Source organism: Pseudophryne corroboree, chromosome 3 (genome assembly GCF_028390025.1).
Source record: "Pseudophryne corroboree isolate aPseCor3 chromosome 3, aPseCor3.hap2, whole genome shotgun sequence".
NCBI classification, from domain to species: domain Eukaryota; kingdom Metazoa; phylum Chordata; class Amphibia; order Anura; family Myobatrachidae; genus Pseudophryne; species Pseudophryne corroboree.
The window spans coordinates 454,695,503-454,708,451 of NC_086446.1; the positions used below are offsets into that span (position 1 = coordinate 454,695,503).

At 43.3% G+C, this 12,949-nt stretch overlaps 1 protein-coding gene across 2 annotated transcripts; it reads right to left on the reverse strand.

Annotated features, from left to right (window-relative positions):
* Nucleotides 1-7,827: 7,827 nt before the first annotated feature.
* Nucleotides 7,828-12,749, reverse strand: LOC135057898 (avidin-like). 2 transcript variants are annotated; one of them, XM_063963617.1, is made up of 4 exons: nucleotides 12,638-12,749; nucleotides 10,635-10,845; nucleotides 8,817-8,934; nucleotides 7,828-7,914 (listed from the first exon to the last, which is right to left on the reverse strand). In XM_063963617.1, exons 1-4 carry the CDS (start codon nucleotides 12,704-12,706, stop codon nucleotides 7,857-7,859), a joined length of 456 nt encoding a protein of 151 aa, XP_063819687.1. In that variant the 5' UTR covers nucleotides 12,707-12,749; the 3' UTR covers nucleotides 7,828-7,856. The 2 variants fall into 2 exon arrangements, with proteins under 2 accessions (XP_063819687.1, XP_063819686.1); XM_063963616.1 differs by having other exon boundaries at nucleotides 10,635-10,848; nucleotides 12,638-12,748.
* Between the last annotated feature and the right edge of the window lie 200 nt (nucleotides 12,750-12,949).

The window sequence follows — 12,949 nt, forward strand, 5'->3', positions numbered from 1 at the left end:
TCTTTTGTTTACTTGGCAGCCAGGTTTTTGGCCTCGGAAGGGGCGCAGTTTTTCCCCCAGTCTCATAGTGTTCGTTGGCTTGGAATGATGTGGCAGGATTTGAAGGGTAGGTTGGTCAGTCAAGTCAGGGAGCATGGAGTCTCTAGGCTCCTGGTTGTACATTTGGGTGGTAACGATCTGGGTAAGAGGACATCTTTAGATTTGAGATGGTACATGGTAGAAGATTTGTCAAGTATTGCCACAGCTTGGCCTAGCTGTGTTTTAGTGTTCTCAATGATTGTGCCAAGGTTGCATTGGCAAGGAGTTGCCTATTGATGAGGCCAGGCAAAAGGTGAATGCAGCGGCAGCAAAGCGGGTATCGGCTCACGGAGGGACAGTGGTACACCACGATAGGATTCTGTTCCATGACACTCCTCTTTTTCGGCCAGATGGTGTACAATTTTCCAAGGAAGGGATTATGTTTTTCCTGGTGGATCTGTTTGAGGGGGTGCAGGAGTTAGGTTGAGGGTATGGTGGTGGTGTGAAGCCTCTGTAGAAGAGTATTTCACTGTTGGCGGAAAAGAATGGCAAGTTCTGGTTTGGCTTGTTAGTCACAGTTTTTACGGTGTTGGTGTGGTTTAGGTGCACTCGCCTCCATTGACTTTTAAGGCCGCTAGATCACCCGACAGGGGGCAGCGTCATCACCCATCAGGGTGGGTAGTCAGCGTGGAGGTCTGAGTTGGTTACCTATGTATGGTTTTTGTGGTCGTTTAGGATTGTTTTAGTTTTAATGTCTTTGAAGTTATCTTCAGTGGGTTTTTAGCCGTTTTTTTTTTTCTGCCACCATATTCAGTTAATATTATATTCTAATTTAATATTTCCTTTTACAGGTTTTTCTAGTGATTAGGGTCACAATAAATAACTAACAATTTTCTGCCAAATTCAAGTCTCTGTGTCTTTATTCTTAGTAGAAGGGTATAGAATGTTTTACTGTTAGAATGGAGGCACACATCAGCCATTAGGAGGTTTATAGACATTTAATATGGAAAAAGAGCAGGCATGGCTTTGAGAAAGTGGCTTCCAGATTCTATACAGTCCCTCAAATTACACAGTCCTATACAGTCACTGTTTCCTACCACATAGGATCACATAGATTTTAAACAAACTATGCTCTTTTTTTCTGGGTTATCATCCATAGGCTCAAAGCACTAGCAGATCTGGGGAGGCAGTGTGGCAGTTAGAGCAATTGCACCCTGAACACACAACTGTTTCCCAGAGGTTACAGCAGAGGTGATGGAGCCATTGCCTTGGGGCAATTACTCTGATCACCCCCTTCCCCTCCTGTATCAACCACTGGTGGAATTGGCTGACAAAAATAAACTGCAACACACCAATTAGATTTCAGTAATAAAAAGATTACATGAAACATTGATGAGTTACATATTTGCTAATCTTAGCAGAGGTGGAACTAGCGGTGATGCAGCTGGTGCATTGCCATTGTGCAGCTCAGTGAAGGGGCCTACAGCATTATGGGTGTGGTACAGACGATAGACATTAAAAAGATAGACAGTCATTAGGTCTACACTATAAGGTCGATAGTCAAGAGTTAGACAGGGTCAAAATGTATTGACCATATGTTTATCAGCCTTTTTCATGTTGACCTTTTGGCACTGTCTATTGGCGGTCAACCTATTGACTGTCTATCTATACATTGGAACCCCAGCATTACAATGAGTCAGACTGACTACTGCCAGTCTGTCCTTGCTCTGAGGGCCGCAAGTTCCATAATAACAGATTGAGTAGCTGTGGAGTATGCTGCAGCCGCCAAATGAGGGGGGTGCTCGAGGATCTGACCTCATGAACACGTGACCAACGTTAAAAACCCAAGGAGGAACCGCCCTCCACAAACTACAGTTCTGGGCCTAGGCAAATGAATAGTATATTGGTCACCCACTGCCTATCAACCTATGCCCCTGTTCATCACTCACTACCCATCACCTACTCCCTGTAATCCACTGCCCGTCACCCACCACCTCTCTCCGTCAGCCTGACTCTCCCCATCACCCGCTACCCGTCACCTTTTCCCTGTGACCCACTGTCTCACCCTATAACTCTCCCTGGCAGCACCCACTGCCTCTCTGTCATCCACCCCTCTGCCTCTCCCTGGCATCACCACTGCCAAACTCGACCCATCATGAACTGAAAGTGCAGTGTAATGCAGTGTGGGGTGTTAGTGCTGCTATATGCACGTGTGTGTGTGTGTGTGTGTGTGTGTGTGTGTGTGTGTGTGTGTGTGTGTGTGTGTGTGTGTGTGTGTGTGTGTGTGTGTGTGTGTGTGAGAGGTGGGGGTGGGTCAGTGTAGGGATATTGTATGGGTAGGTAGTCAGTAGCGTAACTAGAAATTTTTCTCCCCCAAGCCAAAACATTCTCTGGCACCCCCCCAGCCTTAATTGCCACTAGTAAAGTGATAAATCTGCACGCGCCTCAAAAATGGGGCATGGTCTTACTGGAATGGGTGTGGCTTTGCTTAAAGGGGCGTGGTATTGCAAGAAAAGACTACCTTATACCCCAGTTTTGCAACCCGCACGCCCAGACGTTGGCCACCACAGGAAAAAAAATTATCCTGATTCATGCCCCTTGCATTATTTGTCATTTTTCTCCTTATAGTAATGCCCAGTATACATTATGCCACATACTGCAATGGCCCTTAGACATTATGCCACACACTGTAATGCCCCTGACACATGATGCCACACACCGTACTGCCTGTGACACTTAATGCCACGCATCGCAATGCCCGTTATACATTATGCTACACATTGCAATGCCCATTGAGACATTATAGCACATACAATGCCTGTGATACAGTACACACCGTCATGCCTGTGACACATTATGACACACACCGCAATGCCCCTGATACATTATGCCACACACTTCAATACCCCTGAGACATTATATCACATACCACAATGCCCGATATATAGTATACCACACACTAAAATGCCTGTGACACATTATGACACACACCGCAATGTCCGTGATACATTATGCCACACACCGCAATGTCCGTGATACATTATGCCACACACTGCAATGTCCGTGATACTTTGCCACACACCGCAATGTCCGTGATACTTTATGCCACACACCGCAATGTCCGTGATACTTTATGCCACACACCACAATGCCCATTACACATTAAGCCCTACAGTAAGGCTTCTAATTACTTTGAAATGACCTGCTCGTTGCCAGGGGTTTCATGCTCTTGGTTCCATGCATGGTGCCAGGGGTTTTCATGCTTAGGGTGTCATGCTCATTGCCAGGGGTTTCATGCACCAGGTGTTATGCTTGTTGCCAGGGGTATCATGTGCTGGGTGTCAAGCTTGTTGCCAGGGGGTAATATTAGTTGCCAGGGATTTCATGCACTGGGTGTCATGCTTGTTGCTAGGGGGTAATGCTTGTTGCCAGAGATTTCATTAGCTGGGTGTCGTGCTTGTTACCAAGGGGTAATGTTTGTTGCTAGGGCTGTGCCACATATGTCCCCACAGTACCAGATACACATATGCCCCCAGTGCAAAATATACCCCCCATGCCAGATACACATATGGCCCCATATCCCCCCAGTGCCAGCTACACATGCCCCCAGTGCCAAATATGCCCCCCCAGTACCAGCTACACACCCTCCCCACGCTGCTGTGCGGGAAGGAGGGTAGAGGTACAGTCCGGGAAGGAGACGGAGGGCACAGCATGCACCTCTCCTGTGTCTCTGGCGGCGTGTCTGTCAAATGAAGTGCCGGTTCGTGAGCCAATAAGAGCTCACGGATCGGCAGCTGCGGCTCCTGATTTGCTGCCGGTTCGCAAGCTCTGATTGGCTTACGAACCGGCACTCCATTTGACAGACACGCCGCTGCCTCCGGAGACCCAAGAGGGACACAGGAGAGGCGGGCGCTGCGCCCTCCAGCTCCTTCCCGGACTCACAGCATAGCAGCAATCAGTCGTGGCAGCCATGCGCCTCAAAGCCTCCGCAGTGGCTGCAGGGGTGGTAGTTACGCCACTGTAGGTAGTGTTGGGTCAGTGTAGTGATGTTCTGTGGGGAGGCAGTAAAGTAGTATGGGGATGTAATGATAGTGTGTGGAGAGGTAGTGCAGTAATGTGTTGGGGCGTAGCCTAGTAACATGGTATGGGAAGGTAGCGCAGTACACTGGGGTGGGCAGGTAGATGTAGTGCGGGAATGTAGTCTGGAGAGGTAGTGAAATAGTGTAGCGATGTAGTGTGGATAAGTAGCAGGGTGACATATGGAAGTGATGCAGTATGGATAAGGATCATAGGGCCTAATTCAGATCTGATTGCAGCAGCAAATTTATTAGCTAATGGTCAAAACCATGTGCACTGCAAGGATTTGGGGGGGGGGGGGCGACAAATAGAACATGTGAAGAGAGTTAGATTTGGGTGGGGAGAGTTTCAACTGAAATCTAAATTGCAGTGTAAAAATAAAGCAGCCAGTATTTAGCCTGCACAAACACACAAAAACCACCCAGATCTAACTCTGCACATGTTATATCTGTCCATTAGCTAACAATTTTGCTGCTGCAATCAGACCTGAATTAGGCCCATAGTAATGTAGTGTGGGGAAGTAGTTCAGTAATGTAGTGTGGGGAAGTAGTTCAGTAATGTAATGTAGAAAGGTATCTTTGTGATATAGTATGTCACCTTTACCCACTAGGGAGAACTTCTCTACGGGGCTGAACACTCCCAGTGACAGCACATAATAGGCCCTTCCAAAATCTCAGCTCCAGACCCATGTGGACTGTGAGGAAATGAGAGGTCTGTGATAACTATATTAAATTATGCCTTATTTCCCCATGTCAAATATGTACTTTTTATACCCATATCGATTCAATTCTTCTGTTTGTTCTTTCTCCATAACATGTCCATTACTGCTCACACAATAGTGTTTAAATTAACATTATTAATCTATGCAATTGTGTTGTTTTCCGTTAGATAATGTAGTCATGTTAACCTTAGTTTCCTATTGCTTTCTTACACCACAGTGGACACTCAAAGGGTGAGTCCATTGTCCCTTTTTGTTTACTCCCTATTGTCCAACAGTGATTCTCTGCTCCTTGCCTAAGAAGTAAAGTTCTGTCAGGAGTTTGTGATAGGAACGGTCATGTGGAATTGGATTACAGAGGTGTGCTGAACTGTTTATAACCCATTCTGTTCAATATACCACTGTTGGTTTTTCATCTACCACTGTGCTTGAGTGATTTGGAACCCAGTAGCTTCACATGGACCTTAATCTGGTACTGTCTCTCTCTCTCCAATGCCTAGTACATATGCCTTGTAGGAAGAGACACACAATATTACGTAATCATTTGTAAGTTATTTTGCTCAAAGTCTTTATTTAGACACATAGATTCCTGCGCTAATTAACTCTACAGAATGATATGGCTCAGAGTTTGCTTGACTCAATAAAAACAAAAAGGATAATTAAATATACTTTATATGATTCTTTTTTTTTTTTATCACACATACATACATGTATGTATGTGTGATAAAAATAAAAAAGAATCATATAAAGTATATTTAATTATCCTTTTTGTTTTGTTTTTATTGAGTCAAGCAAACTCTGAGCCATATCATTCTGTAGAGTTAATTAGCGCAGGAATCTATGTGTCTGTTGTTTCCAAGTTACCAGGGACTTTAAAGTGCCGGTTTCTCTCTGTTTGACTTGATTTACCCCAAGTCAATTTTTTCTTGCAGCTTGAACATATATTGTATTGGTTTAAATATTGATATTAAACATTGTATTAACACAACCATTTTAGTTGGGTTGTGGTATATTAGCGCCTGGTTAATTTTTGCATGGTAGTTCAAAGTCTTTATTTATTGTTCTTTATTAATACATTTACTACACAAGGATTATCATCTAATTTTTGTGTTAGCAGTAGAAATGTTGGTACTCCATGCAGAAACCTCTGATACACCCTTCTTAACTGACAATTTCTCTTCAAAACCATTTATAACATTGTTGGGCTTTTGTTTTTGTTTGTTTTTACTTTCAGGAAGATTTTTTTTTTTTTTTTATATTATACTATGCATATCTAGAGCAGACCTTCTTGAGAAACCGGAGGACACAGTTGGGTGCGTGGTCGCCTATAATCTGACCATGCCAGTTAAGTAGTAAATAAACAATCATTCACTCGGATGCATTTAATTAGCAGAATTCGGCCAATAAATACATGCTATTTTTTTTTTATGTGACAATGGGGCATATGCAGACACTTGTAAAGAGAAAGTAGATAAAAATTACAGTACCTGCCAATAAGTTCCTGTCATTATTTAAACATGGCCAACAACACGCATTTAGGAGCCAGTTGGTTGGTACTTTATCTTTCTCCTAGTGTTGATGCATATTCTCCTATGGCAGAGGTTCTCAAACTCTGTCCTCGGGGGCACACACAGTGCATGTTTTGCAGGTCTCCTCACAGAATCTCAAGTGAAATAATTAGCTCCACCTGTGGACCTTTTAAAATGTGTCTGAGTAATTAATACACCTGTGCACCTGCTGGGTTACCTGCAAAACATGCACTGTGTGTGCCCCCGAGGACAGAGTTTGAGAACCTCTGTCCTACGGGGTCCGTGTACTAAGCCTTGGAGAACAAGAAATTGGATGGAGCCATAAATTCCTAACTGTAATTCCTCAAACAGTCTGTAACATGGTAGTCAGGAGGTGATTGGTTTGTACTTTATCTCCCACCAAGGCTTAGTACATAGGGGGTCATTCCAAGTTGATTGTAGCTGTGCTAGCCTTTGACCAATCTCCCCTTTTCCACCAGACTTCCAGGTCCAACTCAGGATTTGGAAGGAAGTTCCAATCCTGGTCAGATCCTGTTACCACTGCGACTCCAACCCAGGTTATTCCTGTCTCAGCACTGCTTATACTGCACATGGGTACAGTCTCTGTTCTGCCACCACTTGGAGGTAACGTTACCTCCAAGTTCTGGGAAATCCATCTCTCCACACAATGTAAATGGAACCTGGATTGGATGACCCAGATTACACCGTTACATTACCCCAGTCATGCCAGGTCCAACCCTGGAATGAAGAGAGACTACTACCAAAGTCATTGCAAACCCACATACATATTACCAGACTATATCAAAAACAGGGAACATCGAGGCTATGGGTAGGCTTATAGTTATGCAACCTGGACACAGCAATAGACAATAACGCCATGTTTTTCTTTGCACATACAAGCTCGCAGCTGATGGCCGTTTCCTGGGCATGCATTTGCCATGGCACACCTGCATTTAATTGGGATGACTGAACACATGTGCACTTAAATCTTTGCTCAAAAGATCAGCATGGCATTTCCATGCTGTGTATGCACCGCTATTAATCACAGATGTGAAACCCAACAGGCAACAGAAGCTTCTCAAACCACTACCCGAGCCCATACATAGCCACTGAGCACCCCTCCATGTCTGTATGTCTGTGGCAGCGGGAGCATCCTCTTCCCACTGCCTGCGGCCACTTTCTGGCTGTGTGTATTGGGAGCCACAGTGTGACAGAATTTTATTCGCTTACGATGCATTCACATCACAGGCAAAGATGTATAAGGACACATCTGTAGCTCATTCACATTTTCAGCTCTTCCGATATTCAGTGGCAGAAAACCTTCCTATGTTCTTTCCTTTGGGGTCTTTATCTCAGGAGGTTAATTACTTACTGTATAATTTAAAGGGGAATAAATCAGATATGAAAATATCACTATAGACTGTTTCCTTAATGAAAAATAAGCCAATCCTGTACCACCATAGTAAAAATAAAGACATTGTCTCATTCAGTTTGGTTTTGTTTTTATTTCAGTCTTATACAAGTTTATGTTCATGGCATGTCTTCTGTGGGTAAAAGAGGTCTTCCCCGATCCTGAAACAAGGCAAATTGTGTTATGAAAAGGTATACATTGCAATGAACAGAGTTTACAGTCTCTAACACACATACAACTCAAATACTTAAAGTGGGTTAATACTGGTATTAAGCATTGCCAGTAACAGTTTCCCATGCTTTTGCCCATTTCCAAACAGATTGATGGCATCAACCGGAGGAAGGAAAAACTAGGTACGATGTTCGGCAAGTGCTCTGCATCTGTTGCATGTTCAGGGGCACTAGGCAGAAGTTTTGCCTAGGGTGCAGAGTAATCTTGCACTGGCCCTGGAAGCAGCTATGGAGTGCAGGGGTTTGACGACACTAGCTTTTAAACAAACACAACATACTAAAGTGATGAGGAGGGGGTGGGGGAATAGGCAATAATCAAAAAAACATTCCAATAATCAGAAGTCATCCTACACCAAAGATAACATTTGATGCCATTAGATATTTACATACTCAAAATCCACCCATGTAATAACAAATAGGATGTGTATTAAGTTTGTGTACCCACATTTATTCTATGAGGCTTCATTCAATGAGTAGTACTGTACAGCAAAGTGTAATTGGAGGAGGTGTTCAGTAGATGGGAAGTGATCAGACATTTCCACCATTTGCTTGGACAACCACAGAAGGTGCATCCCAATTACTTTTGGCCATTCCTAGAAGTGGATGTTGCTTGGCAGCTACATGTGTATTAGTCAAACAAATAAACCTATTGTGCATAAAGTCGTTAAACATTCCATTGTAGCATAGTATTAACGTAATACTGATGATCCTTCGAATGCAATGATTTTGAACAAAATAGATTAACTGCTAGTAATGCCTATAAGAGGATAGGAGGCATGGCTGCATGTCACTATTATTACTCAAAGAGGATGAGATGGGCAAATTCCTTTTACCTGGTGGCTTTCCAGTTATCTTCTTCTACTGTAGCCTCAGATCTCAACAACCACATGGTTCTCAGGACAGGGCACTTCCATGTCTGGAAACACTGGCCAACCCAAGCAGTGACAGAACCTGTAATGAGCAGACTAGAGTTACTACAAAACATTCTGCAGCATCAAAGGAGGGTTCTGTCATAAGTTTAGTGCAAGACTTGCCATTAAGGCACAGCTTATCCCAACCCACATTGGACGTTGAACTCAGATGTCAGACCATCTAACCAATTCTGCATGGTCATCTGACAAAACATCTCCTGTCATATCTTGCCAACTGACCAGAGTGCCAATACTATCCTCTCAGGTTTGCCACATATGTAGTTATGTTGACATTCAACTTCTTGGACCAACTTAATATCAGGATACACACCCTTAACACTGCAACATGTAGGGCCTGTTGACAGCTACCTATCTAGACTTATACCAAGACACTCATGTCATTATGCCAATACTTGCCTGGACATTGTATGGCAGACTGATCTGCAGTTATCAGTATTTTACTTATGTTGTACACACCTTAGATTAGGTTCTCATAGCTTGTATCTAGTATTTGTATTACTGCTCATCTCCATTTTCCTTAGGACAGCAATTTCAAATGCGTCTCCACTAATACCTATACAAGGCCTGTGGACATCTGAACACCAGTGAACATGTTCATGTTAACTGCCTCTTGGGGTATCAAAATACTTTCAGAATATTAAGTCCTCCCCCACAACTAGATTAAACTGAAATGGAAGATCCCAAAGACTTTAAGCACTGTGTCTATTCAACATCTTATGCAGGTGCTCAGATGTAATGGTCACTCAGTTTCCCCACTGAATTGCTCCACTGCATGGTAAGTTAACCTAAAATTGCAATATCAGGTTACAATAAGTACCATATTTTGGCATTTATGAACACTGCATGTAGCCCAACTGGTTACCATAATTAGTCTAGAGGTGGTCACTTTGTTATGGTGTATTGAGAGAAGTCTTTATAAACAGTATTCTTTCAATTTACTGCAGTCAAGTTTGAGTACATATTGTACTAGATGCGCTTTATGGCAGGTAAACCAGATGTTTTTACGGGGAAGTTTTGATACAGTTTGTTTTGTTTTAAAACAAGCTACAGCATACATTGTTCTGTAGAAGCTATGACAAGTCATTGGGGGAAGTTTATTAAGCCTTGCAGAGATACAGGGGGTACATTTACTAAGCAGTGATAAAAGTGGAGAAGTTGCCCATGGCAACCAATCAGCATTGACGCAACATTTATAGTTTGCATACTATAAACATATACAGAGCATCCGATTGGTTGCCATGGGCAACTTCTTCACTTTTATCACTGCTTAGTACATGTCCCAAACAGGGTTCTATTTGCCAAGTCTTTACTCTTTATGGAGCTAAAGACAGTACCGGACAATCAACTCCTAACTGTCCTTGTTCAAATGCAGCCTGTAACATAGCAGTTAGGAGATGATTGGCTGGTACTTTTTCTCCATTCAATGCTTAGTAAACAGACCCCAAAGTGGAGAAGTTGACCAAAGCAACAAGAATCGGTTTATTTCAAAGACTGCTACATAATGTACAGTTGCTTTGGGCAACTTCTCCACTCTGAGGCTTTATACCTCTCCCACAAGGTGGGGGGGGGGGAATCCACACAGCAACATCGAGCTACATAAACATTTGTTGATAGATGTCTGAACATAGCAGCACCCAAAATACACATTAGAATTTCAGTGGAACAGTTGGACTGCAGCCAAATCATGACAAACTTCCCTTCTCACATTCAGCATCTCACCTCCACTCCATCTCACAGACATGGTGAAGGTTGCTTGGGTCCCTCGTCCTAGAACTCCCACCAACTGCCCAGTCATCTCATCGCCTGCACCTCCATGGGATACCTCCACAGATGTGCGCAGAGAGCCACTGAGGTGAAGACCTTCTGCATGAAGGGAGAGAATGGATCCCAGGGTATTTACCCACACACCAGTCACATTGCAGTGTGCCCCCTGCTGGTATAAAAACTACATTGTTAAGCCTGCAGGCAAGCCAGTATCCAGCATGTTGCACGTAGATAACAGACAGATTTATTGTATAATGCAAGGCTTTGGAATTACAGACTACTATAGCTCTGCATCCTATTCACAGTCCAGAAAGCCGTTTATATTACACAGAATATTTACGTGAACACTCCAAGACCATTAATACTATGAGGATTGTATAAACCAAATCATAAATACGGGTCAGATCGTATTTGCCATTAATAATGGGAGCAGATCTGCATGGCCACAACTTGGTGTGTGAGCCGCCCCACGCCACTGCACAGGGTTCTGCAGGTAGCCCAGTCACTGCCCCATGGTCCCTGTATCAGACTAGCATGGTGCCTAGAATGGCACTCTGTAGCTGGTGTCCTTTATATACTCCAAGCAGCCTGTCCAGCCCCCTCTGTCATCATTGAGTGGGAGGGATGGCCACCAAAATGACAGCACTCACATTCCAGGTAAAAACCAGGATTTAGGGAGTTCTATGTGAAAGTGGTATAAGTTAGAATACTAATTTTTCTCAAGGGAGCAGTACAACACTGACTGCAATAAGTGGTGTTGACAACCATCAGCTCTTTTCTAATATACATATAGGAGGTACTATGTAGCTTGCCTATGCCATAAAATACAGAAAGGAGAATCACTTGTTAAATTAGGACTATGGAAAGGTTCAAACAGCAATTCAGTATACAATATCCACATCCCAACCCCAGCTAATGAGAGGCTTTACAGTTGGTTGGTAGAAGTTCTGTTGCTTCTGATAAGGAAAAGTCATTTTGTTGTGTTACCCATTACATACAATGAGAAGCAGCACAATCTTCTACGTAACAATAGTACCATATGAAAAATATAGTTTTGTATCTGCCTGCACTCCTATTCAGTATATTAGAGTTTGGCAGGGATTTACAACTACATTACAGATTAGGACTAGATACATACAGTGTGTGTTCAGCACACACTTACTGTATGTCAGTTTGCATTTCATGGGATGGCCTGTTAACCCAAGACAGCTGTGGTGATAACAGTGTGGCTTGGGACAGCCTGGTAATACGGGTGTAGTATGGTATGCCGGCAGCCGGGCTCCTGGCAACCAGCATACCGGCGCCGGGAGCCCGATCGCCGGCATACCAACAGCGTGGTGAGCGCAAATGAGCCCCTTGCGGACTACGCTATTTATTCTCCCTCCAGGGAGAATATCTGTCAGTATGCCGGGTGTCAGGATTCCGGCGCCGGTATACTGTGCGCCGAGATCCAGACATTCGGCAACCTGAAGACCACCCGGTAATATACGTGCCATATTCCACCAGCACAATGTGAGAGTTATTGAGACAGTTAAAGTGCTTAAATCCACAAGCATGTTGTGCTCATTCATTTAGAGTGACCATATTATCCCTTTTACCTGGGATGCTCATGGATTACACAGGTTCTGTGGCCGATTGAAACCAGCTGAAATGTAGGCTTGAAGTCAGCCAGCCACAGAACCTGTGTAAGCCACGAGCATCCCAGGTAAAAGGGAAAATATGGTCACTCTACTGATTCATTCACATAATCATCTGCATTAATATGGTCCAGGCAGTAAGTAGGTGTATGTACCAGCAACCAGTGGGCCACAGATATGCATTTTATCATCCCCAGTACAAGCACAGTATTATAAACAATCATATTCCAGAAGAACCTTTTTTCAAAACAAAGTTCACTAGAGCAAAGTACATTTTTGACTATGAGTGAAAGGAGAGGATTGTATAAGGAAACCACTTACCACAGCACTGCAGTAACTACTCAGCACAAACATAACTAAAACAGCCCCTTGACCTCCTACCAAAAACATTCTTAATTTAGTTGTAGATCTCCTCCTCAGCAGGACACCTGGTGGCTTATAAATGATGCAGGGGTGCAGCTGTCTATAAGTTTAATTATTTCTTTAATTGAATAATTGTTAGTTTTGAAAAACATCAGAACAAGAAAAATAACAACCTTGTAGCAGTTTTTAAAAACTATGCCTAGAATCTGCTTATCTTATAGGGGATGCATGTATATTCTTTAGCTCAGAAAAAAGGTAAATTACTTCCAT

Bases quoted from the DNA above. Each gene is read 5' to 3' on its own strand.
- LOC135057898 (XM_063963616.1), bottom strand. From the start codon at position 12,706: ATGTTTTTGGTAGGAGGTCAAGGGGCTGTTTTAGTTATGTTTGTGCTG. The intron at 10,849-12,637 runs GTAAGTGGTTTC...TTTTTATACCAG, and splicing joins GTAGTTACTGCAGTGCTGTG to CAGGGGGCACACTGCAATGT. The intron at 8,935-10,634 runs GTGAGATGCTGA...TGCTCATTACAG, and splicing joins GTCTGTGAGATGGAGTGGAG to GTTCTGTCACTGCTTGGGTT.